This window comes from Penicillium coprophilum (assembly GCF_028826855.1).
Source record: "Penicillium coprophilum strain IBT 35676 chromosome Unknown utg000001l_segment0_segment0, whole genome shotgun sequence".
NCBI classification, from domain to species: domain Eukaryota; kingdom Fungi; phylum Ascomycota; class Eurotiomycetes; order Eurotiales; family Aspergillaceae; genus Penicillium; species Penicillium coprophilum.
In genome coordinates this window covers 3,173,489-3,196,953 of record NW_026622720.1, presented here as the reverse complement: position 1 = coordinate 3,196,953, position 23,465 = coordinate 3,173,489, and the positions used below count along the sequence as shown (strand labels likewise).

General features: G+C 47.8%; 11 protein-coding genes across 11 annotated transcripts; 4 read left to right on the top strand and 7 right to left on the bottom strand.

The window, feature by feature from the left end:
- Positions 1 to 205: 205 nt before the first annotated feature.
- N7500_001223 (uncharacterized protein) lies at positions 206 to 737 on the bottom strand (the record flags this gene model as incomplete). Its single annotated transcript, XM_056672369.1, has 2 exons — positions 206 to 509; positions 616 to 737. 2 exons carry the CDS (start codon positions 735 to 737, stop codon positions 206 to 208), a joined length of 426 nt encoding a protein of 141 aa, XP_056537942.1.
- A 645-nt stretch (positions 738 to 1,382) lies between these two features.
- Positions 1,383 to 2,294, bottom strand: N7500_001222 (flavin reductase family protein; the record flags this gene model as incomplete). Its single annotated transcript, XM_056672368.1, has 1 exon — positions 1,383 to 2,294. The coding sequence occupies one exon, from the start codon at positions 2,292 to 2,294 to the stop codon at positions 1,383 to 1,385; it is 912 nt and encodes a 303-aa protein (XP_056537941.1).
- Positions 2,295 to 2,678: 384 nt separating this feature from the next.
- Positions 2,679 to 3,319, top strand: N7500_001221 (RidA family protein; the record flags this gene model as incomplete). Its single annotated transcript, XM_056672367.1, has 4 exons — positions 2,679 to 2,829; positions 2,883 to 2,896; positions 2,947 to 3,120; positions 3,173 to 3,319. The coding sequence occupies 4 exons, from the start codon at positions 2,679 to 2,681 to the stop codon at positions 3,317 to 3,319; spliced, it is 486 nt and encodes a 161-aa protein (XP_056537940.1).
- Positions 3,320 to 5,564: 2,245 nt separating this feature from the next.
- Positions 5,565 to 6,626, top strand: N7500_001220 (NmrA-like family protein; the record flags this gene model as incomplete). The annotated part of the gene is made up of 3 exons (XM_056672366.1): positions 5,565 to 6,177; positions 6,244 to 6,406; positions 6,464 to 6,626. The coding sequence occupies 3 exons, from the start codon at positions 5,565 to 5,567 to the stop codon at positions 6,624 to 6,626; spliced, it is 939 nt and encodes a 312-aa protein (XP_056537939.1).
- A 154-nt stretch (positions 6,627 to 6,780) lies between these two features.
- N7500_001219 (uncharacterized protein) lies at positions 6,781 to 7,391 on the bottom strand (the record flags this gene model as incomplete). The annotated part of the gene is made up of 2 exons (XM_056672365.1): positions 6,781 to 7,196; positions 7,250 to 7,391. 2 exons carry the CDS (start codon positions 7,389 to 7,391, stop codon positions 6,781 to 6,783), a joined length of 558 nt encoding a protein of 185 aa, XP_056537938.1.
- A 54-nt stretch (positions 7,392 to 7,445) lies between these two features.
- Positions 7,446 to 7,874, bottom strand: N7500_001218 (fungal specific transcription factor domain-containing protein; the record flags this gene model as incomplete). Its single annotated transcript, XM_056672364.1, has 2 exons — positions 7,446 to 7,660; positions 7,715 to 7,874. 2 exons carry the CDS (start codon positions 7,872 to 7,874, stop codon positions 7,446 to 7,448), a joined length of 375 nt encoding a protein of 124 aa, XP_056537937.1.
- A 1,803-nt stretch (positions 7,875 to 9,677) lies between these two features.
- On the bottom strand, positions 9,678 to 11,013 carry N7500_001217 (putative proline oxidase Put1; the record flags this gene model as incomplete). Its single annotated transcript, XM_056672363.1, has 2 exons — positions 9,678 to 10,491; positions 10,547 to 11,013. 2 exons carry the CDS (start codon positions 11,011 to 11,013, stop codon positions 9,678 to 9,680), a joined length of 1,281 nt encoding a protein of 426 aa, XP_056537936.1.
- Positions 11,014 to 12,293: 1,280 nt separating this feature from the next.
- Positions 12,294 to 14,112, bottom strand: N7500_001216 (L-glutamate gamma-semialdehyde dehydrogenase; the record flags this gene model as incomplete). The annotated part of the gene is made up of 3 exons (XM_056672362.1): positions 12,294 to 13,778; positions 13,833 to 13,940; positions 13,990 to 14,112. The coding sequence occupies 3 exons, from the start codon at positions 14,110 to 14,112 to the stop codon at positions 12,294 to 12,296; spliced, it is 1,716 nt and encodes a 571-aa protein (XP_056537935.1).
- A 2,293-nt stretch (positions 14,113 to 16,405) lies between these two features.
- mvp1 (sorting nexin Mvp1) lies at positions 16,406 to 18,836 on the top strand (the record flags this gene model as incomplete). The annotated part of the gene is made up of 5 exons (XM_056672361.1): positions 16,406 to 16,895; positions 16,973 to 17,724; positions 17,824 to 17,919; positions 17,976 to 18,569; positions 18,627 to 18,836. The coding sequence occupies 5 exons, from the start codon at positions 16,406 to 16,408 to the stop codon at positions 18,834 to 18,836; spliced, it is 2,142 nt and encodes a 713-aa protein (XP_056537934.1).
- A 456-nt stretch (positions 18,837 to 19,292) lies between these two features.
- On the bottom strand, positions 19,293 to 19,577 carry N7500_001214 (uncharacterized protein; the record flags this gene model as incomplete). The annotated part of the gene is made up of 1 exon (XM_056672360.1): positions 19,293 to 19,577. The coding sequence occupies one exon, from the start codon at positions 19,575 to 19,577 to the stop codon at positions 19,293 to 19,295; it is 285 nt and encodes a 94-aa protein (XP_056537933.1).
- A 328-nt stretch (positions 19,578 to 19,905) lies between these two features.
- Positions 19,906 to 23,193, top strand: N7500_001213 (Na+/H+ antiporter Nha1; the record flags this gene model as incomplete). The annotated part of the gene is made up of 1 exon (XM_056672359.1): positions 19,906 to 23,193. The coding sequence occupies one exon, from the start codon at positions 19,906 to 19,908 to the stop codon at positions 23,191 to 23,193; it is 3,288 nt and encodes a 1,095-aa protein (XP_056537932.1).
- Positions 23,194 to 23,465: the final 272 nt, after the last annotated feature.

Here is a 23,465-nt window from a genome sequence, read left to right as displayed (position 1 = left end):
CGCTATGGTGTTCGCTATTGTGTGATGGCCTTGGATAACTCGAAAGTCATAAAAAATACATGATAACCTTGGAAGAAGCAAAACCTCGGGATCGCCCGCAAACCGAAGCAACCGTCCCGACCCGCAGGAACCTAATGAAGTCAACGTCTGACCAAATTTCCTTCTATATTAAACAAACTTACAGCAGGAAATATCAACCCCCGTACTACACAACCACCCTAGCAGCCACAGGCTTTTGCACCTGTGGCTCGTGACTAGGGAATTGAGCAAGGTGATAGGGGCCATGATCCTGCTTAAAGTCATAGATCGATTCTCCAGAGCTACGTCGTGACTCGGAAGCATAGGCACGTCCGTTCGATGGTGGTGCCCCCTCAGCCCCGAAGCGCTGTGTGGCGTAGCGAGCATAAAAGCCTGAGTCACGTTGACGCTCTTCCAGGTCTTCCCGGTTATCACGGCGCATGCGCTTATGGTATAGGACAATCAGGACAATGATGGCAACTAGGAGTAGACTGCGATATAGTTAGTTCTGCCATATTTTCGTGTGTTGGGGTGGGATGGCATGGCAGTATAGTTGAGGTTGGAAAAGGGCGGTGATGGAGGCGGTGATGTACATACACTCCTGTTATCGCGGCGGGAATGCCGATGGTTACTGCGGAGCTGGTGGGCTTTGTGCAGCTGGACATGGTCTCATCGCCATTGCAGTCGCGGCGGAAGACGGAAAGGAGTGTGGGAAGCATGATGAGTTTGAATCAATGCAAAGTTTTAAAGGAGTGTATTTGGAGAACCAGAAAAGGAGTGCAGGGGTTCTCGAAGGGATAGGGAGTGGAAATCTGTGAACAGGATGTCTCAGAGAAGAAAAAGAGAGAAGCAAACGATACAAACGAGAAAAGAAGCTATGTTCCGGCCTGCGTATCGCTTCTTATGACCGTTCGATGTGCGGAGTTCTCCGTACAGAATTGAAGATGTTGATTCGTCCTGATGAAAGGATGAAAAGGGGGTGGCTTATGTCGGTTTCTGAAAATATGGGGTTACATTCTTCAATTCTATATCTCTTGATTGACTGCTTTCACGGTAATTAATATAAAATGTACTCAGCAGTACACAATCATATATATAGAAGATCTGTGGAGGCTCCAATGATCTTCCTGATTATTGTGGCCTTCAGGGATTGTCAGTTCCACTATTGTGTGATTGGCTTTGAACATGATCAGATTGCAATTTTCTATGTTTAGAATACCACTGCGTACTCCCTACATTACTTTTGTTTCATTATGCGGGGAATTTATGCTGTACAATCCTCTGGCCATGTTTACACTCGAGAAAGCCGAAATATTACATCTCAGACATCTATGATCTTTATATGTTGTACTGCACACGAGTCCTCATTCATAAACAGGCTTAGCAGCATCCAGCTGAGTCAAGATCTCACTCTTAGGCATCTCATCACTCCACTTCTTGCGTGGATACTCAAAAGTTGATCCAATGCGACCATAGGACATCCCCCCAAGTTGGCCAATCGGTCGCAACTTCTCCAAGTCGATATGACTGTAATCCTCATTGGCAGTGCCTTCCTTGACCCAGAACCGAGTAGCCTTGATGAGAACAGTAGCAGCGAGACTCATTCCAGGTTTTTGATGATCGGTGAACTCCTTGATATCAATAACCTTGCCTTCGATGTTGAACACAGATTCGGCGACGCGGGATGGCTTCACAGTACTCGATGGTGCCTCATGCAGTCCGGATATATCCCACTCTGACACACCATACGGAGCATCAATAGAGCTCGCGTTCACTGCCTCGATCATGTTCTCTGAGACCGTGTTGATTACACACTCCCCAGTCTCTCGGAGGTTGCGGTAGGTGTCCTTAACCCTACCAGGCCGAGACGAGAAACCAACAATGAACATTGGAGGATCGTGATCGATGACTTGAAAGTAACTAAATGGGGAGAGGTTCTTTTCGCCCTTGGAATTGACTGTGCTGAGAAATCCCACCGGTCGAGGCGCAATTCCCGAGACAAGAAGGCGGTAGTTGTTGATCATCGGACGATCTGGGGCGTAAGGATCGATTTCATGATGTTTTTGGGCCAGGCTGGCTCCATTGTCGGGCACTCCTTGGCCGTACTCCCAATTGGGATTTGGAGATTTTGTTACTGTGATAGGCTTATGATGATCAAAGTCTGGGCGTTTGGCTTGGATCTCGTCGAAATTGCCAACGTCTTGGACGACCTTGTAGTTCTTCTGTGCTGCGGCGATTTCAGCCTCCGATGCCACGGCTGTTGCAGAGGAACTCATCCTTAGTTGACTCAATGAGCAAGACCCAATCCGAGATTTTGAGATGGGATTAAAATTCCAAGTCCTGTATTCAAGTTAAATAAATACTGGTCGGGTTGTGAGCAAAGGTTGACTTACTGGCTGGATACAAAACGGCCAATTGTTCTTGTACGAGTCATTTTGGACCAAACTAAGTATTTGGTTTGCTGGCAATATCAAATTAGACCGTGATGCGCGTCATAAATTATTTGATGCCTCTTTTGAGATACCGAAAAAAAATCGGATGTACCTCCGACAGTCGGGATCTCGCCCCGACATCTTCACGATAAGATCTTAGTAGTGTTAGTGGAGTCGACCTCGACTTTGACCTCAACCAGGACCTCCATCACTTTTCCATATCAAATCATGTTCTGCCGAAACGCACGAGTTGCTCTCAGGAGAACTACACTTCTGTCAGACCGTCTGGCTCGAGGCTATCCTCAGATCCAAACTATGATGTCTAGTGTGTCGAAGCACACCAAGGTAACCAGCGTGCAGACAAACGAGGCATATGCTCGTGAGTTTCCGGACTGGAAAGCCCATGAATTCCATAACTAACAATATATTTAGCTTTTGCCCATTATGTATGTACAGCCATGAACAAAATTACAGAGTTACTCTAACAAACTTGCAGTCACAAGCGATTAAAGCCGCCGGTCAAGTCTGGCTCTCCGGACAGATACCCGCAGATGCACAGGGAAACTTAATCAAAGGAACTATTGGCGAGCAGACTCAAGCTATAATCAAGAATACCAAAGCTATTTTGAAGGCATCGGGCACTGGCTTAGACAGGGTTGTTAAAGTAGTCGTGAGTATCAAAGACGCATCTCCCAGTACTCAAACGATTAATCTCCCAATAGGTATATGTTAGAGACGTTAGTGTAATGCCAGAATTTGCATCTGTTTACGATGCTGCATTCCCGCATCGCCCTGCACGGTCTATGGTTGAAGTGTCCAAGTTGCCCGCCGGGGTGGATATTCAGGTGGATTTTATTGCAGTCGTTTAGATCAATTAGAGCTGGGCTATAATATATTGGAAATGCCAGAAACTTGAGCCTTTTACGTCGTTTTTAACTGTTCGTGCTCATATTAGACAAGAAATGTGTCGCAGGTCACACTGTATAATCGGAAGGAGATCTTTTTTTAGATCTCAATCCCAAAGAAACATAATCTGTATATGGCTTCACGATTATGATTACATATTATTGGCAAATTTGAACTCGAGGTTCTACAGCTAGATCGGGATCCCCGTTACTATATGCCGCAAGAAATTTGCATCAAAATATGTAAGGCTAGTAAAGCTGTGACCTTTCTTTTGTCCGAATTGATACTTATTTAAGTCAATTATATCGCTAGGTATATATATATCGTTTTATTTCCTTGCTGGATTTCATCAAACAGCATTTGGAATTGATAACGCAGAGCAAAAAACATTTACTTCAATTATTCGGGGGAATATAGCACTTATTTCTGTTGATAAATAGTCATATTTCAGATTATCGGATCTAGAGATAGATGAGAAGGCATGGTTCGAAAAAATTGCTCGAAGCTTTCGGTTCCTTGCCGTTATATACAAAGGCAGAATCTCACCAAATCTTACTCTATACAGAAAATGGGATAGTTAAAGTGATCATGTTGGTACTTTTAATTACGCTTCACAATTTCTAATACTTCCTGTTCTTCTCTGTTTCTATGAAGCCCATATTGTTCGCTAATTCTTTCTTTCTTTTCTCGCTCTTTGCCCTAATTCGATACATAGAAGAAATTGATATCATTACTTTGTGATCTCTATGACATTACTTCCTGAACTTGATTGAACTAGTGTGCTGGCTACCTAGGCGTAGGATATCAGAGAAGGAAAACCAGTAACTAGTTATCGATTGAGGCCGTACTGGCAGATTTAGGTACGAACCATCGTGTATGATTACCTTTTGGCTGCTAGTATTACAGTATAAGATGATTGGAAATGTTATAGTGAAGGCTGTGATCGATGCCTCGACAGAGCATGGTGTGCAAATGATATTCTCATGCCCTCACCGAGAAAGAGTGAAGTTCTGAGCTATATCACGCGAAATTCAAATATATATAACTTTAACGAGGTTTTATGCAGGTCAATATCTTGAGATGGTATTCCAGGAGATATCAGATATTACCTGCGCATGAACTACGAGCGCAAGAGGCCCTTCAGAAAGACGATTCAGATATCTATTCCTCCAAATCTGTCCCACCTGGAGCCTGAGGATCTCGTTGCCCAGGGGATTATCCCAGCTATGCAGGAACAGAATGAGGGGGATCGAACATCAGTCAGTGCCTTCAACAATCCTATCGAAGCTACGTTTTCTGGCCAGAGGGCTATCCACAAAACTTTAGAACTATCTGGGCTGAGATTGTATGAAACTGGTGGAACAATCCAAGCTATCGTTAATGATTAAGTCGGATTTCCCACAAGCACGGAGTCTGCACCAACATCATTCATTGTATTCGACATCCTGAATAGCAACGGTGCACTACACCGATGCACTACACCGGTGCTTTACACCAAGCGTTCTTTTCTTCCATGTGTTTCAAGTCTTATTTTCAACCCCCGATGTACTCGATGGAAGCATTAAGACAATTCATAAATAAGCATGGAGCAAAATGTGCAATGGATGTCTACTAAAAGCCCACCTGGTGGTAAGCCCTTAAGGATATTTGTCTCGAACATTCTTCCTTCGAACGTATGTCACATACGGTTTTACTTTTAAGCACTGCATTAGATAAAGGCCAAGCATCCTTTGAACTTTGGATAAGGATTTATACCCACAGCCTTGGCTTTGCGAGCTCGAGATTTGAGACACTGTCGCTGTATCATCAGCTCTGATTCATGGACAATCTGGGTGGTATTACATGGGCCACTGAGACATGGGAGCTACATACAACCCCTGTTCAGATGGAATCTGGGGATGACATAGCATGACCTCCTGTGGGGCTGATGGGGCCAAGTGAGAACGAAACGAAACCCACCAGTAATTCTATTGGTCAGAATGATCGCGGCTCCCCAGTGACTCCACTTTCTTCAGGGCTGTCGAGGCTGATCATTTGCTGGTGCACGATCGATGACAGATGCCGAGGGTTTAGCGTTGAAGGATCCATGGATGTATTCAGAATTATATAATCCAAACTGATCAGGGCTCCAGGAGTCTTCGCTTGGTTTTTCATTGCCAAGTCTTATCAAAACACATCAACCCTATTTCCTAGAGCCTCAAACAAAACATGGCAATTACAATAGGAATTGCTGGCATCACGGGCAAATTTGCGCGTCTGGTCGCAAAGCATCTATGTGGCGCACCGGATATCCAAATTCGCGGACTGTGCCGCACCCCTGCGAAGCTTCCCGAGAGTTTCCATAACTCACCTCGCGTGACCATTTTCCAAGGTGAATCTACTGATTTTGACACTCTGCGTAAATTTGTCCACGGCTGTGATGTTGTGATCTGTTGCTACCTCGGAGATAACAATCTCATGACCGAGGGCCAGAAGTTACTTGTTGATGCGTGTGAACTGGAGAAGGTTGGTCGCTACATCGCTAGCGATTATAGCTTGAACTTCCCGAATCTGGAATACGGCCAGCTTCCTGCAAAGGATCCAATGAAGCATGTCATGGCATACTTGGAAGAAGAGAAAGATGTTCAGGGTGTTCATATCCTGATTGGAATTTTCATGGAAACATTTTGGAGTGGCTACTTTGGTATCTGGAAGCCAGAAGAATGCAAGCTCTCATTGTATGGAAACGGCGATGAGCTCTGGGAGTCCACAACTTATGACACTGCTGCTCAGTATGTGGCTGCCGTGGCGAGAGATCCAAACGCAGTTGGGGTACTGCAATGTAAGTCAAGATTGCTTTTGATACGGAGGGAACATGCTAGCTGACTAGAGATTGCATCAAACGTAGTCCTCGGAGACCGGAGAACAACCCGACAGATTGCGGATGACTTCGCCGAAGTATACGGAAAGAAGCTTGAGCTTGACTTGCGAGGATCTCTCGACGACCTATACAGCACCATGCATGCAACATACAAGCAGGATCCCTCAGACATCTTTGCCTACCTCGCGATGTGAGTTCAAACGCTCATCCAAGCTAAATTAGTTGACCGACTGAATGATCTCACTAGGTTTTATCAATACTACTGTCTCAACGGTCAAACTTACCTGAAGAAAGATTTGGACAACTCTAAATACCCTGATATTACTCCGACTACTTTCAAGAAGTTCTTCCAGTCCCACGAATTGGAAGAACTAAGTGATGCAAATCAAAATGTAGGCTCTGATGTCTAGCAAGGGTTTCGGCTGTTTGGTAGCCAATAGAGGCCTAGCCAGATTGGAGAAAAAAGGTAAACCAGGAGTTTCCATCCTCTGTCTCTCGGATATAGAAAAACAATTTTTGGCTTCATAAATCATCATAAAAAGTCGTTTACATAGTGGCAAGCTATCAAACACCAACAGATTGCATGATTCCCTCTACATCTAATTGATCTGCAAGATCCAATAACTCTCGCGGGGGAATACTGACAGACGAATTAAGTCCCAGTAGGTCCCACTCGAACTCCTCGTGATCGAAGGCATACGTTTCTTCGTTCATCTCATTGCCCTCGTCTAGATTGGCTTGCGGCAAATGGTGATTTGCCAATTTCGGCGTTATAGGTGCGAGTATTTGCTCCAATTGCCTGAGCTCAAGCTTGCGAAGCGGTGCGGCTAGGTTGCCCTTTGAAATGAGTTTATCGAGCACTAGTGCCAGATTGTCGCACCAATTATCATTCGAAATTACAGATGGGGCAATTGCACGGATCAGGTAGAGAACAAACGCAGAGGACGATGCGTCTTCGATTTGGAACGGCAAGAATGCGTCTAAAGATCCGAATTAGCATTGTCGATCGTAGAACATAGCTAGTAAGCCATACCCATCAAGTCATCATCAGCTAAAGTACGGAGTGTCTGGAGGATAGTCTGGGCAGAATCGGCGCAGCATTGTAACAGGGATGCAACCGGCGGCGCTAAACCGATTGTTTGGGATTTTTGTCTCTCTGTGCGTTCAATATGCATGTGAAGTGCACACATCACTAGCGGCCTCGTTGTAAGTACCACGCACTACTGCTGTTAGTTCACGACGAAATCAGTAGTTCTGAGGGCACCCACATGATGATGAGCCAGCATCAGTCGAATCGCCATTTTCGAGGCACGGCTAATTAACCCGTGGAAATGGGCATTTAGAAAGGCAGTAAGATCGTAGGAAAGTTCAGCGATACTGTGAAGGATGGACTGTGTACTCCGAATGAGCGTGTCGTCGAAATCGTTTCCAACCCCGTAGACAGCTAGATTGTGTTAGTGTTCCATTCCATCAAACTCCAATCAATGGAAAGACTCACTTGTCAGAATTGTGGCCATGAGCCTGGCAAGCCGAACATGCAACGTCAAATTGACATGTTCTACCGAATTATCCATCTCTGCAGGCAATTTGACCGTAATATCCTCGTCCCTAATCGAGCTCGGTGCACCGATTAAAGCGGAGAATTCTCGGTCTAACATGTAAACTACCCAAAAGATTGTTCTGCATCGTTTGGAGAGTTCCGGTCCGCATATTTCCTCTGGCACATGCCTGTGTATTCCTTCAATGATACAGCCCCGTAAGGCTTGTCCAATCTGTTCACATAATTAGATAATCCAGTACCACTGAGACATGAAGAAACACACGTGTTGAAAGGCCGCTCTTCTCATGTCTATTGACTGCAGATACACCGCCCCTAGACTGAGTGCTTGGATACAGCCCAATGGATCTTCGTCAACTCCTGACAAATCAGGCAACAGAGCCATGGCTCGAGAGGCATATTGATGACCAGGCGGTGTCCCGGAAGGATTCTTCTGTGTCAAGAACGCTTTTCCAAAGGCAAGCACAAGTAAGTATTGACAGTACCAGGGTCTGTTTGAAGCAGCTTTCGCTGGTGGGTCCCGGTAGAATTCATGCAGATCTTTCAGATAAGCATGTTCATCAATCATAAAAGAAAGAAACCCAAAATAAAACTTGACTGTGTTGAATAAGAAGAGCGCATAGTCCAGTGGTGGCAGATTAGTGACATCAGGAACTTCGTCTGGAGGATATGGTCGCCAGGTTAACTTGAAAGCCACGCCATCAATGTGAAATGGATCTGGTGGACAATTCGATTCGGGCACCTTTCTCCCTATCAAAGCAAGGACACGACGACAAAATGACCACGACGATGTCGGTCCCATGTACCCTTAGATATCCGAGTCAGTAATGAAATAGCACTAGACGATACACTTAACACTCACAAAATCGGCCATCTGGGGTTTGGGCAAAGGATGGATCCCGGTCAACCAAAGGATTGCGAGAGAACCTTGATCGGTGATTGTCTTCAGCGACACTATTGGTCTCTTGCTCTCTCTGAGGGGTCCCTGGGGTATGCAGAGGCGGTCCCATCCCTGAAAGTAGACCACAGTTAACACATCAAAGACACATTCAGAGAATGATCATAGCATACCAATTGACATTGAACGCCATCCAATATCTGCTTGATTGTCTAGCAGCGTACTAGATGCTTGAGGGGTTGGAAGAGCATCGGCATTCTCATCGCCTGTAAAGAGTGTATCTTCTAGCGGGCTGCGATTAAGAGGTGCCGGGGGCTCATGTCGTATCGAGCTTCCGCTTCTGGATAAGAGCTCCTCTAGCTCTCGCAAATACCTATTATACATTAGCACGTATAGTGGAGCCAATTGCAGCTACTCACCGTTCCGACACGGAGACTCGGACGTCCTCCACCGGAAAGTGGCAATGCTTCTTCTTCCGCGCACATCTTGTGCAAGGACTGATTCCCGAGCATTTGACCTTCATTGACCGACATCGCTCACAGCTTCATAAAATGTAAGTTGGTTATTTTATTTTGGGCGAATCAAGGTTCTGACTCACGCCCTCTGGCACTTTTTGGTTCTTGCCTGGTTAGGTGTTGCAGGCATACCGAATTAGGATACCGGGGTGATCTATGGAATAATTTGAACCTAGTCTGTGCTTCCGGGGCGACTCTCCGATATCAATCCTTGCAGAGTGCGGGGTAGAGATGAGACAGCTGGTACAATCAGTCGGGATGTCCTTCCGACTTTTCTTATCGGAGATAACAGCGAGATAACGGTGAGATAACAGCGTATCGTCTATCACGGGCCATCACATGATTGGTGAGACCCTAACAGGATTGACTTCGCCTTGATTTATTTGGCTTCGTGCATGACCTATGCATATTCTTAGTGGACAATAATACTCTGATTGGTTATACTGTCCATTGAACATCTACTTTGTAGCCACTAAAATATCTTCGGGACTCATCCGACGATCCTTCGCCACAACTCACGACGCAATGCGGTCACCATGTGTTGTGTTCGCTCCACCGCCCCGCGATTCTCGATTGCTCGACGGTGTAGATATCCCATACACTCAGCAACTGATCCCCATGCCATGCACTTGAAAGCTTTTGGCACAGTCAAGTTGGCAGCAGAGGATTGTTCGAGGGCACGTTCGTAGTTTTGCACCAGTTCACAACTGAGCTCGTCGGCCATGCCTTGGATTTGTCCACATTCCAGCATGACTGTAGGTTGATTATTGAGAAGTCTATTCTGGTGCGTGGCAATTGCTTTGGTTGCACTGGTAGCGTTGTGGGTAGCGAGAAAAAGAGCGGCCTTCGGAAATGGGATGTTCTCCTTCCCAGCAGGCATTCTTCGGCAAAGCATGCTGTCTGCGATGAGATCGTAGGACCGGTCTGTATCAGCTTGAGTATCATGGATGAGGGACCTTGTCTCATGCTCAATATATGCCCCTCGAACCAGCTTGATACCCAGGGTCCAGCCCTCTTGTGCGGCCATAGTAAGATGGTGGTCGAGGTTCGCCTTTGATCCCTTGAGATATCCTTGAATAGTGTTGTAAACAATTGGTGTTTCGGATTTGTTATGCTTGCGCATAGTTTCAATTGCCCAGTCATCAAGGCCCTTTTGCAAGACCTGCTGTTCTGCATCCAACCAGAGACGTGAACCCTGCTTTGCCGTCTCAATGCAAATTTCATCCACGGCTTTGACCATAGCATCCGGCATAGGCTGGCGTGCTGCCATCGCGTCCACTGAGATAGGCCCGGCGCCTGTTAATCTGACAGAGGAATATCAGATTCCAAAGGATAATAATCTAGGGCTTCACCACTTACTTTACGGCGAGAAAGTCACCCGGCCCAACCATACGCAGCGTCTCCAATGTCCCCTCTTTCCACTCCTCGACCATCTCATAGCACTTTTCGCTGTACTTTGATGTGCCAAATTCATCGATTGAGAGTTTTTCGTCATGATCCAGCACTATCTCTTTCGAATACCCCAAGATGATGCCCTGGTATCCCATCTTCTTAACGTCTGCCACGGTTTTCGAAACTTCCTTTTTGTTCACCCCAGCACAAAAGTGGTTGTAAACCGTCCAGCGAAGCAATTTATTCAAAAAGAGGTTCCGATCTGGGTTTAAAAGTGGGGATTTGGATGTCGCAAGGACGCCCATCACGGCAAGAGCAGGTCTTAAGAATAACTTGGAAGTCATCAAGGAAGTCAGGAGTAGAGACCGTAGTAGTAGCCTCATCGGCATTCGGGCCATAGATGAGACTTCGACGGGCGGCAGGATTGCTGGCATGACGGCGGCATCATGGAAGTGAGATTTCGTGGAATGAAGTCGAACGAAGGTCGGTGTGGTTGGAACTGAGAATCCATGAGGCGATCTCACAAGAGTACAACGACGTAGCATCTTTGCTTGAGTCAATAACATAAATGTAGAAGTCCAATGTCGCACTCCTGTTTTATATGAAAGGGTTTAGGAATAATAATAAGTTTTGCTCACCCAGATTGCTCCCACGTAATATAATCTGAGACAAATGCTCGCTTTATTCTCTCATTACTCTATCAGACCGCCACTACCTACCCAACTATCCGATCATCGATAGTCAGCCGGTCTTCTATCGGAGTCATCCTCCGATGGAGGGGTTTGCGGACTAGGAATCCTGTCCCGCGATGCCAACTCATCTATACCTCGATGGGGGTTTTCTCATCTCTGAATGGCCAAGAAAGTATCTCCATGCGTTATCATTGCTCTGGCTCAAGCCCGGCCCGGTGTGAGGTTGTATTGTTAGTTTGCATTACGTTTCATAGATGGATATACCCAGGCGGGGTTAGCCAGTGGCAGTCTTACGGTGCGCTATCTGATTTTCAATGCTACCTGGTGTTCATATCTTTTGCTTCGGTGGTTCAGTTAACTTGCTGACTTGCAGTGCTATTTGGTGATATGAAGAGTCACGCTTAGGCCCGGGGCATCGCTTTGGAAGCCCTATTGCTAGAGTGATGAGGAAAGAAAGGACAGATCGAAAGGACATCAAGATAGTATTCTATATTGTGACTCTCTAGGAATGCTTGGATTATTCAACTTCCTCATGCTAGGTTAGACGAATGTTAGAAGCAAACAAGGAAGGTAGTATAAGCCACATACTAAATCATAGAAAGATTCCTATAGATTTCTTTCTACAAGTACAACCAGGACTACAACATATGCAGCTACGCATGCTAGCCCTTCCTGAACCTCTAGGGTCGGGTCGAGGTAAGCCAATCCCTATACCTTAGGACAAGCAGCATGATAGCTTGTCGCCAAAGTTGTGACTCGATCCATGTATAGCGGCCTATGTAGCGTACATGCAATAAGAATAAATTTATTCCAAATCCCTGCCGAAAGCTGGTTCTACAATTGCGACATGTTCGGCTTGCTGTAGGATATATTAAAGAAAAAGCTAGGGATAGTAAAAGTACTATTCCGACTCTTGCACTACTCACGGTCATTAAAGAATCATACATCCAGACACAACAGCATATAGAAGTCCAATCTATATTGTTCGAATATTGTTCGGTATATATGAAGTTTCCCACTTCTTAAACCTCGTTCGAAGGATATGTTACCTTTTCTAGCGGTACAAACTCTTCCTTGATTGTGCGAACGCTAACGAACCGCTGTAGATGTGCCATAGTCCCAGTCTTGTCGTTTGTACCCGAGTCCCGGCTACCACCAAATGGCTGCTGGGCCACAGTAGAGCCAGTACACTTTGTATTCAAATACAGCATACCAGCCGCGTGCTTGAGAATAGTTTGTGCCTGACGGCTGACATAAGGGTCCTTGGCGAAGATACTTCCAGTCAATGCATAGCGAGAGGTTGTATCAACCAGCTTCAATGTTTGCTCCCATTCAGCATCTGGATAAACATAGATACCAAGGACAGGCCCAAATAGCTCCTCGGACATGATCTTATGGTGGGGATTGGAGGTCCGGTAGACGGTAGGATGCACGTAATAGCCCTCTGATTTGGAAGCCTTTCCACCAACGATTAGCTCCAGCTGCGAGTCGCTTTTTGCTTCTTCGATGAAGTTGTTGAGTTTGTCAAATGAGCGCTCGTGAATAACTGGGTTGATAAAATTGCTATAGTCTTCGACATCTCCCACCTTGAGAGCTGCGGTCTCTTCTGTTAGGACCTTTTTGAACTCGGGCCAAACAGACTCTGCAACGTAAACACGTGAGTTGGCAGAGCACTTCTGGCCCTGGTATTCAAAGGCTGCGCGAATGGTGTTCAACGCCGCACTCCTCACATCTGCGGACGGATGAACGACGCCCCAGTTCTTGCCGCCGGTCTCGCCGACCACTCGAGGGTAGGAGTTGTAGATACCTGCACCAATCCCATCGCCAATCTTCTTTTGAATGCCCTTGAACGTAGCAGTGGCCCCAATAAATGTCAGAGCTCCAAACTCTGGTCTCTTGAGCACTGTGTTGGTGATTTGTTCGGCATCACCAGGCAAAAATTGGATAACATCTTTAGGCAGACCAGCCTCAAGCAAAATTTTATGAAGCAGCCAGCCGGCATGAAGCGCCGCGTCTGAAGGCTTCCAGATAACGACATTACCAAGTAATGCAGCAGGTCCAATAAGCGTTGCGCCGAGCGCAGTGAAGTTAAAAGGAGCAATGGCGTATGTAAAACCCTCAAGTGGGCGGTACTCCATCTTGTTCCAGTTTCCATCGAGTTGAACCCTAGGCTGCTGGGAGAACAGGGCCCATGCCTCTTGGATGTAGTGGCGGAAAAAATCAGCTGTCTCGGCAGCGGCATCGATCTCTGCTTGCCAGATGTTCTTTCCTTGGCCAAGCATTGTGGCTGCAACTATTTCGGACCGATATTTGCCAGTAACAAGCTCGGCAGCTCGAAGAAAGATGGCGGCACGGTCTTCGAAGGGGGTAGCTTCCCAGGCGGGCTTTGCACTGAGGGCTGCGTCGATAGAAGCATTGACTTGCTCTGGGGTTGCAGAGGCGTAGTTTGCGATAATTTCGCTGTGCTTTGACGGATTCGGTTGGGAGCGAGATCCTTTGGTGGTTATCTACAAATTTATGTCAGTTGAATTGTCTCAATTGATTTCGTTGTTCGCACACACCTCTGAACCATTAATAGTTATAGGAATCGTGAAAGGAAATTGTCCTTTGAGTTTCTTGATGGTCTTGGTCAACTCCTCTCTTTCTGGAGAGCCTTTTGCGTAGTCAAGCTGATTTACTGTTAGGCCAGGTTCGGTTGTATACTTCGATGTAACTCACCATCTTCTCGTTTTCAAATCTGGGAGGACTCAGCATAGTCAAGTATCGCCTTGCAGATGCATTGAGAGCACGAGGCCTAAGGATCTTGAGCCTCGCGCTTCGAGTAATAGTAACAGAACGCATATTGTGCTGAGGAACAAAAGCAGAGGCACACAGATTCTAGCCAAAGTGAAAGCGATAAGAATTTGCAAACACACCGACAGATAAGCTGTTAAATATAATACTCATGCATGAGTTAAGTATACTAGCCATCGGGAGGTCCTTCCGTGTACAACCGTAACATGAAATGTCCAAGGAAGCTCCAATATCGGAGCAGCCTTCCGATGTTCAATGTGCGATAAACTAGTCTTGATCCCCCCAAACACTGATAGTAGGTAAGAGTAAGTATATTTAGATATTTTAGAGATAGTCACTCACTTGTTACTTGCTATTGGTTAGTAGAAAATGGAAAGGTGTCCATTGGCGGTCAAGAGACCGAAAATGGGTATGAATCCTTTGCTCATATTGAACATTGGAGCTGCGCATAAATTATAGCTTCATTATAGTTAGTTGCGATGCTGAAGATGAAGTAACACTACTTGCCTATATAGGCAATACCCTAAGGTATGGTGCATCATACTTTTTTCTTCTCTGTTTACGCAACGACCAAATTGAGGGCTATGTTCGCTTTCAGGGTATGACCTTAGAAAGCGAAAAGCAAGGGAAGCCTTGTATACAGCACGTTTCTTTTTGTAGACAACCAACCCAGAAGGAGATTGGCATTAGGACGAAATAGGAATCACCATTTAACAAGTGGCGTGTTCGTTAGGGGGTTTGGAGTGCACAGTGCCAAGGAGGATCCTTGACTTCCAAATTTGCTGTTGGAAGAGACGGTACCTCTCTACGCTTTCCATACCTTTTCCTCCAACATCTCATAGCAATTTTCAACCCGTGGATTGGTTTCCCTCGTCGTGGCATCGTCGAAGAGGAACAAAAGGGCAGTTGAACTTCCTGGGCCGTAAAACGAACGAACGAGGCCCAAGACTAATATCTTAGTGATAGAGGATGCCGACCCACGCCATTTTATCCTTATGATGGTAGAAGTTTCAATGATACTAGGTCTTCAGCTAGTGATCAATGACCCCGAGCTCGAGGGCGTTCCCCTTCCAGAAGTCGTCTGATCCAAGTGTATGACCACACCCAAACGAAGAGCTTATATTATGCTGATAAAATATAGCATGTGTGTTTCCCATGAATGTTGATGCATCCAGCAAGTTAAAAATCTATCTTATGCTTGGCATCCTTTGGTGTATGTATATGAGCTTGCAACTCCTGGGAACGCAGCCTCTCGTCAGGCAATCGGTATGCACTTGGCGTGCTTGTACATTTCTTGCAGGCCACTACAATATCTCCGACTATGAGGGTATCTTAAGGATCATCACGACAACTGGCCCAATGGCGTAACCGCTCGAGTTCTATATATTACTGTCTTTCCCACTCCTGTAGCAAACAAAATGCAAACCTCCAGAGACATATCAATGCGATAATACATAAGTAGGATAATAGAAGCACATAGATGTATCTTTAAAGGAGTAAGCTGGTCAGGGCCTTTTAAAGTAGACTATCTGGTGGTCTCTTCTAGTGGTCTTTTCAGAAGTATTTTCGGATATTTCCTATGTAAGTAAGAAAGATTTCTTCCCTTTCTTAGTACTGTACTTTGAAGGATAAGAGCAACCCCAAAGTTTAGAAGATAGGCATCGGGTTTAAAACGTACAGGACGAGTTCCCTGTATATAACCTTTAAGACCAAATGGCAGGCCTATATCACTTCCTAGGGGATCCCTCCTCCTTTGTACCCAAGTATAGGGGGCATGACATTTATATAGTAATCGGAGCTGATCTTGTATTCAATATAAATCTATGAACTCAGCTATAGATGAATAAAGTATGTCGATATTGGGTCTTCTGCTAGGCAAAGTCCCAATGCTCCCTAAAAAGCCTGTCCCGACACATTCGAAAGAATGCTTTAAGTCATAAGGATCATTCCGTTCCAACCTTACATACCTTTACGCTTCTTGAGACGAAAATATGAAAGTGGAATAGTAGCTATGTGTGTACAACATAGGCAGCAAGGCTATCTATCGTAGCCCCCAACATTTCTCCCAATCCCATTGGACCTATTATCTCCCACACCCTTGAACCTGCATTGCCATTAAATTCCCTATTGCGTCTCATCTTTTTTTTTTTGAAAATTGAATTGTCTTCGTTGTATACTTCTTTTTGTGATTTTTTGTGATTTTTTGTTCCTTTTTGGAGGAGAGCGGTGCCCGTGATACCTGTCCAGCCCCCCTCGGCTCCGCTTGATCGTCAACGTCGTCATTGCCATCACCTCCACACCTGATCCGATCTCCTGGCGCAAACATCACCTCGGTTTCCTGATGTCCCTATTCGGTACATCTCCAGAGGCTCCCTCTGCGGGTGATCCTGCTAGATCCAAGTCCTCGCTGTTTGCTGACGAACCGGCTACGGGCGGCTCATCGTTGTTCGCCGATGACGACGGCGACGACAATTCCTCTCCTTGGAATGCTCAAAATAACACTGCTAAAAGAACTGCCCGGCGCGACTTGGTTCGGACCTTGCTTCCCAATACGGATGTGCCTGAGAGTTATATCGACGCATACGACCTGATCTTGAACAGCGGGGACAGAGTTGGCTCCGGCATTGGGTTGACCTCTGTTCGAGAGATTCTTTCAAGCAGCGGGATCACTGCAACGGACCAGGGCAAAATCCTGAATCTTGTCGCTTCTGGTGATCATGAAAGCTTTAGTGGACTCGGTCGCGGCGAGTTCAATGTGCTATTGGCGCTGGTCGGCCTAGCACAAGAAGGCGATGACCTCTCCTTTGATGCAGTGGACGACCGCCGTAAAAGTGAGATGACTTTGCGCCCTTTAGGATTTCGACCATCAATTATTTTAGATAATATTTCTAACGCGGAGTCAATGCAGAGTTACCCCAGCCAAAGAGTGGCTACCTCGACCACCTACGAATGACCGGCGATGCGAGCTCTGAACAATCACACCAGCGACCTGATACCCCTCCTTCCCAGCCTCCTCCCTTGCAAACCTCCGACTCCGCATACTCGCAAAGGTCACGACGAGAGTCATTGGGCGGATTGGAGTCAGATCCATGGGGCAGTCCACAATTACACCGCGGTCACAACCATGAGACAGGAACCGCCGAACCACGTATATTGAATGGATTCGGTAGTGTGAGGTCCACAACGAACGCTTGGTCTAGCAAGGCGGTCGAAGACACCACACAAAGCAACATGATTCAAAGCGCGCATTCCAATGGCCACACGGAGGCTGCGCCGCCTAGCAGTGCTGGGTCTGGATGGGGGAACAATAACTTCAGCGGAGTGAGTCCGACCGACGAAAGTAGCTTTGGGGGCACAGTGCCCCCGGCACTAGGTGGATTTGGTCCTGCGATCGATGAGCCTAGCAATATTACACCACGGCGTCGGTCCATTGGTCTCAGCCGACCGACAAACCCACAAATAGAGGAGAGCGTCACTGTCACGTTGCTTCCTGAGAAAGAGGGCTTGTTCATGTTTCAACATCGAAATTACGAGGTCAAGTCTGCACGGAGAGGTAGCACCGTTATTCGACGCTATAGCGATTTTGTCTGGCTATTGGACTGCCTCCAAAAGCGATTCCCCTTCCGGCAATTGCCTCTTCTTCCCCCAAGCGGGTTTCAGGTATGCACAACGCTGGTTTAGCGCACCTAATTTCTTACTCACAATTATGAAGTAAATGGCACTCACCTTTCAGCGGATTCATCTTCATTTCTCGAAAAGCGCCGACACGGACTTGTCCGATTCACCAACGCCCTCGTTCGTCATCCCGTTCTCGGTCAAGAGCAGCTCGTGATTATGTTCTTGACGGTTCCAACAGTAAGCTTTAAGTTTTTGGGTGTTCCAGTCAGCGCAGAAAATAATTGTGAATACAGGAACTTTCGGTGTGGCGGAAACAGGCCACAATATCAGTCCAAGATGAGTTTGCTGGCCGTGTCCTCCCCCCGGATCTTGAAGACTCATTACCCGCCACTCTTGACGAAACGTTTGAGACCGTTCGTGGTGGTGTCAAGCGTTCTGCGGAAATCTATATCAATCTTTGTACATTGCTTGAGCGATTGGCTAAGCGAAATGATGGCCTCGCTGCTGACCACCTTCGGTTCTCCCTTGCCCTGCAGTCCTTGACAGAAGTCACCAAAGACACGTATGCAGTGGATACCAATGACATCCCTTCCCTTAATGCAGGCATCACTGCTACTGCCCGGCATCTGTCTGCCAGCCAAAGTCTATTGGAGGATGAAGCCCGAGGGTGGACCGAGGGGGTTCTGGAAGATCTCAAACGGCAACGTGATTGCTTGGTCAGTGTGCGCGAGATGTTCGATCGGAAGGATCGATATGCACGGAACAACATTGCGCAGCTGGAACGGCGCATTGAGACCAATGAGCAGAAGCTGCAGGACCTACGCGCCCGACCCTCGGGCACAGTAAAGCCCGGTGAGATCGAGAAAGTTGAAGATTCTATTTTCAAGGTGAGACTGTGTATTTGAATGGCTCCCACGGTAATACTAACTTTGGTTCTCTACTAGGACAAAGAATCTATTGTGCAACAACATGCCCGCGGCGTCTTCATCACAGAATGTATCCGTGACGAACTCGCCCACTTCCAACAAAGCCAGTATCACATTAGCCGGCTGCACCAGGACTGGAGCCAGGAGCGTGTCAAGTACTCCGAACTGCAGGCAGAGAATTGGCGTGGCTTGAGCGACGAGGTTGAGAGGATGCCGACGGGCGTTTGACTGGGCAGCATTGGGCTTTGTCACTTAGGTCGTACCTCGTACATACCAGCCCGGTGGACTTGAAAATCTTCGAATTGTGTTTATTGGGGGCACGGGCGGTTTGTGCCCACTGTTTGCTTTTTATCTTTTTATATTTTTCCCCCCTGGAAATCCTTCACTTTGATTCATCAAATTCCCCCTGAAAGTTTTGCACCTGTTTTTTTACATAATTCCGAATTTGATCTGTTCAATATTTGCTAGTAGATTAGGGAGATAATGTCCATATACTCGAGCCCTATCAAGCCCACTACGCCACTGACTCAATCCCGACGATCCTGGATTTTTGTGTCTTGGCGATCTATCTTACCATACCATTACCATACATAACCGGAATATTACATGTGTGAGACGTCGGGAGACATATCTGATTATGCACTTGATTGAAGCATCTCTTCTTCCCTTTTTCTTCTAGAATATCTAATACTCCCAATAGACAATCTCGATTGGCGCACGTCCTCCCTCCGCCAGCCAAGACCCAATTCCCGCCAACGTGGGTCCTAAATGTCTCGGCTGACGAATCCCGCCCTTTCCAAGAATACTTCGTTCTGGGCAAATCTCCCAGAGCCCGCGTTCACTCGCTTTCTTCTCCTTGGCCAAGAGCTCCCAAGACTCTGACCGAATTTCGCTCTTGTCCCATTTTTTCCTTTCCTTCTCACCCTCTCCAATTTGAATCTGCACCTGCCTTCTCTCAAGGCCAAGCATAGGTTCTTTTTTTTTCGACCTCTTGCCCAGCTTCGCCTCCGCCCCCCAGTGGCATCCCCAAGCTCTTGGCTCAGCGCCCCCACAGAATCTGTCCTGTCACTCACCTCTCAAATCTGTCGGACCTGCGCCTAGACGAAAATCTCAGCCCTACAAGGCTCGGCAATTCGGCTTTTCGACCACCGATTCACCAAGGCATGAAGAGCTACGCGGACCAACGAAGTTCGAGCGCGGAAGTCATCCGGTAAATCGCTCGCGGTACAGCCCCGGACGGAATCATACAAAAGTTCCCGGATAATACAATTGGTGTTCAATCACCGGTATATTCATTATGGCATGGGATCATCTGGATATCGATCGGCCGCATTTGGCTTACATGATCCTAGGAGGTTTCACAGGCCTGTTCATGCTGTGCTCCTTGTTCGTCAAGGAGAAGCTGTACATTGGTGAAGCCACCGTAGCCACGCTCTGTGGTATCATCTTCGGCCCTCATGCGGCCAACCTATTCAATCCGCACGAATGGGGAAATGTCGACAAAATCACCCTCGAGTGCTCGCGAATCGTCTTGGTCGTGCAATGTTTTGCCGTTGGCGTAGAGTTACCCAAGGCATACATGGAACGGCATTGGAAGTCGGTATCCTTGCTGCTGATCCCCGTCATGACCTGGGGTTGGTTAATCACCAGTTTGTTCATCTGGTGGATGGTACCTCCCCTGAACTGGCTGGAGGCTCTAGTGTGCTCTGCTTGTGTCACGGCTACCGATCCTGTCTTGGCATCGTCGGTCGTTGGTAAGGGAAAGTTCGCCAAGCGTGTCCCCAAGCATTTGCGTGACTTGTTGTCTGCAGAGTCCGGGTGTAACGATGGCATGGCTTTCCCATTCATCTATCTCGCATTTTACATCTATCACTACCGCCCTCAAGTCGGCGAGGTGTGGCTGAACTGGTTCTGTATCACCGTTCTGTACGAATGTATCTTGGGTGCCATCTTCGGCTTCACCATTGGCTACATTGCTCGCCATGCGATCAAGTGGGCTGAGCGCAAGGGATTGATCGATCGCGAGAGTTTCCTGGTGTTCTACTTTGTGCTGGCTGTCTTCTGTGCTGGCTCGGGTGCTTTGCTGGGCATGGACGATCTGCTGATTGGATTCGCGTGTGGTGTTGGGTTCAGTAACGATGGTTGGTTCACCGAAAAGACGGAGGAATCTCATGTCTCCAACGTCATCGATCTTCTGCTCAACTTGGCATACTTTGTCTATTTCGGATCCATCATTCCTTGGGAGGACTTCAACTCCCCCGAGCTGGGCCTTACTCCTTGGCGGCTAGTGGTGATTGCGATATTGGTCCTCTTCTTCCGACGTATTCCTATCATGCTAATGCTCAAGCCGATAATACCGGACGTGAAAACCTGGCGAGAAGCTTTATTCGCGGGGCATTTCGGTCCTATCGGTGTCGGTGCCATTTTTGCAGCCATACTCGCTCGAGCGGAACTAGAGCACGACAACACACAGCCATTACCTGAAGATGAGCTCCCGTTAGTAGGAACCACCAACTATTATGTTGTCAGGCTCATTTGGCCCATCACGACTTTCATGGTCATCACATCCATTCTGGTGCATGGCTCGTCTATTGCAGTGTTCACTCTAGGTAAACGCATCAACACCCTGACAATCACTCTATCCTACACACAGGCCAACGAGGAGGGACCTTCATGGATGAACCGTCTTCCTCGTGTGCAGTCAATTGCCAAGGGATCCATGTCCTTCCGCAAGCCGGAGGATACGGATGCCTCATCGGACGAAAAGCTTCCTCAGTATCCTCCCGGCACCTTACCGCCTATCGGTATGCCCGGCAACTTCCTCCGCCGGCAACGTGACGAGGAGGGAGATATTGAGTCACAAAGCCTCGAGTCTTCTCGTCGCAAGCCCTTGCGGAGACGTCGTCGTAAGCGTGCTGCCGGCGGTGGGGGCCCAATCAGTCAGTCTGCTATTATGCCCGCCCCTCGGAGACCTGAGGGCGAGGCTGAGACCGAAGAAGAAATGAAAGAACTCGAGGAGCGTGATCGGGTTGAGCGTGGAGCTTCTCCACCTCACGCTGAACGGGATCGCTTCGGCCGTGAGCCGCAGATTGAGGTATATCAAGAAGGCAACAACATGATCATCGAGGATGAAGAGGGCAATGTTCTCGCAACTGAGGATACCTCTCATATGTCTCCGGAAGAGAAGGTCGCGCACATTGAAGCGCAACGCAAGCGTCTAGAAAACGATCAATCAGGACAATTTGCACTGTCTGAGAGTCAACCCCACGCGAAGACTGAGGGAGAGGAAGTCAAGCAATCTGTTGAGGATAAGGCTGAAACTTCATACGGAAAAGCACTCAAGAAGTGGTCCAACTGGACCGGACTCGGAAAGGATCGAGGTACAGATCAGCCAGTGAAGGGGGAGAAACCCAAGAAACCGGAACAGCCTCCGAAGGCCGAGTCAGCAAAGCCCAAACCTCGTTCTGCTCATGCATACCAATTCGGCAATACTATTATTGTTGAGGATGAGGACGGTGAGGTGATCAAGAAGTATACCCTTCCCGGCGGCAAGAAGGGCGAGAAGGGCGAGAAGACCCAAAAGGAACCCACCGTCCCTGGTGAAGCACCTGTTCGCCGTGGTCTCAACCGCGTGGGAACATGGTTCGGCAAGGAGGACGAAGGCGAATCCTCCCAGGCTGCCCAGGGTAAGAAGAAGGATGACGATTGGACAGCCGATGACGGCATTCGATTCACTTTGGCCCAGGACCCCCAAGTCGACTCTCAAGGCATCAGCCATAAGGGCCGACGCATGAACAAGCAGGAATTCTTTGACCGAATCAAGGGTCTTGACGCCAAGGCCCGCCGGGATCTGGTGCAGCAAACCGACGCACCAGCACCAGTTCAAGAAATGGCCCAGCGCGAAGCCAAGGTAGAAGCAAATACCGAGAAGCAGCAAGAGCGCCGTCTTTCAGCTGCCGCTGCCGCTGCTACCGCTGGCACCAGCGCCATCCCCGAAGAAGACACCGGAGCCCTGGAGTCCGAGTCCGTCACCGACAGCGACCTTAGTGACGACGAGCCTGGCACTCAGTACGGTTCCCCTAACGTGGCTGCTTCACTTGCGAAGTTCTCGAGCCGTGGTGGTCCCTCCGCCGCCCAAGAACGCCGCAACAACCTCAGCCCGGCACCACCCCGTTTCCGGGACCGTGCTCGCCGTGATTCCGACGACGATGGTACAGAGCGTATTCCACCTTCACGTCTCCGTCAAGCCGCTGGTTTGACCGCGCCCCCGCGCCAGGTTGATGACGACACAGGCGAGACCCCAGCCGAGCGTCGCCGCCGTCTGGACGCACTGGGCGTGGAAGGTGACGAGTCTGAGAATGATGATGTTTCGGACTCGGACGATAATGACAATGTCATCATGGAAGAAGATTCGGATATTGAGGATAACGAGAACGGCCAGTCTATCCAGACTGACAAGAATCACAAGCAATCTGACGAGTCTCCTCCATCTGGATCTGGATCCGGCTCTGGCTCTGGCTCCCAGTCTACCCCCCGCCAGATCCCGCGCGTTTCCTGGGGAGGCGAGAAGGGACGTGACATTTAAGCGAGTTTGTTTCAACCAAGACCCAAGACTTCTCGTCATGTGAAGGAGTCAATCGGATAGAAATATCTTGATCTGGCTTGTTTATCCTGTTTTGAGTCTCTAATCGTCATCCTCAGCCATACGGAGGAGACATCATATTCCACTCGACGAGTCAATACTGAACATTTAGTTACCTGTTTTTTATTCCTTCGGCGCTTTTGCTTCGAGCATATTCATGTATTTTCTCATCCCATCCGCCGTGCATATTAATTGCTCTTGCATGTAATGACCTT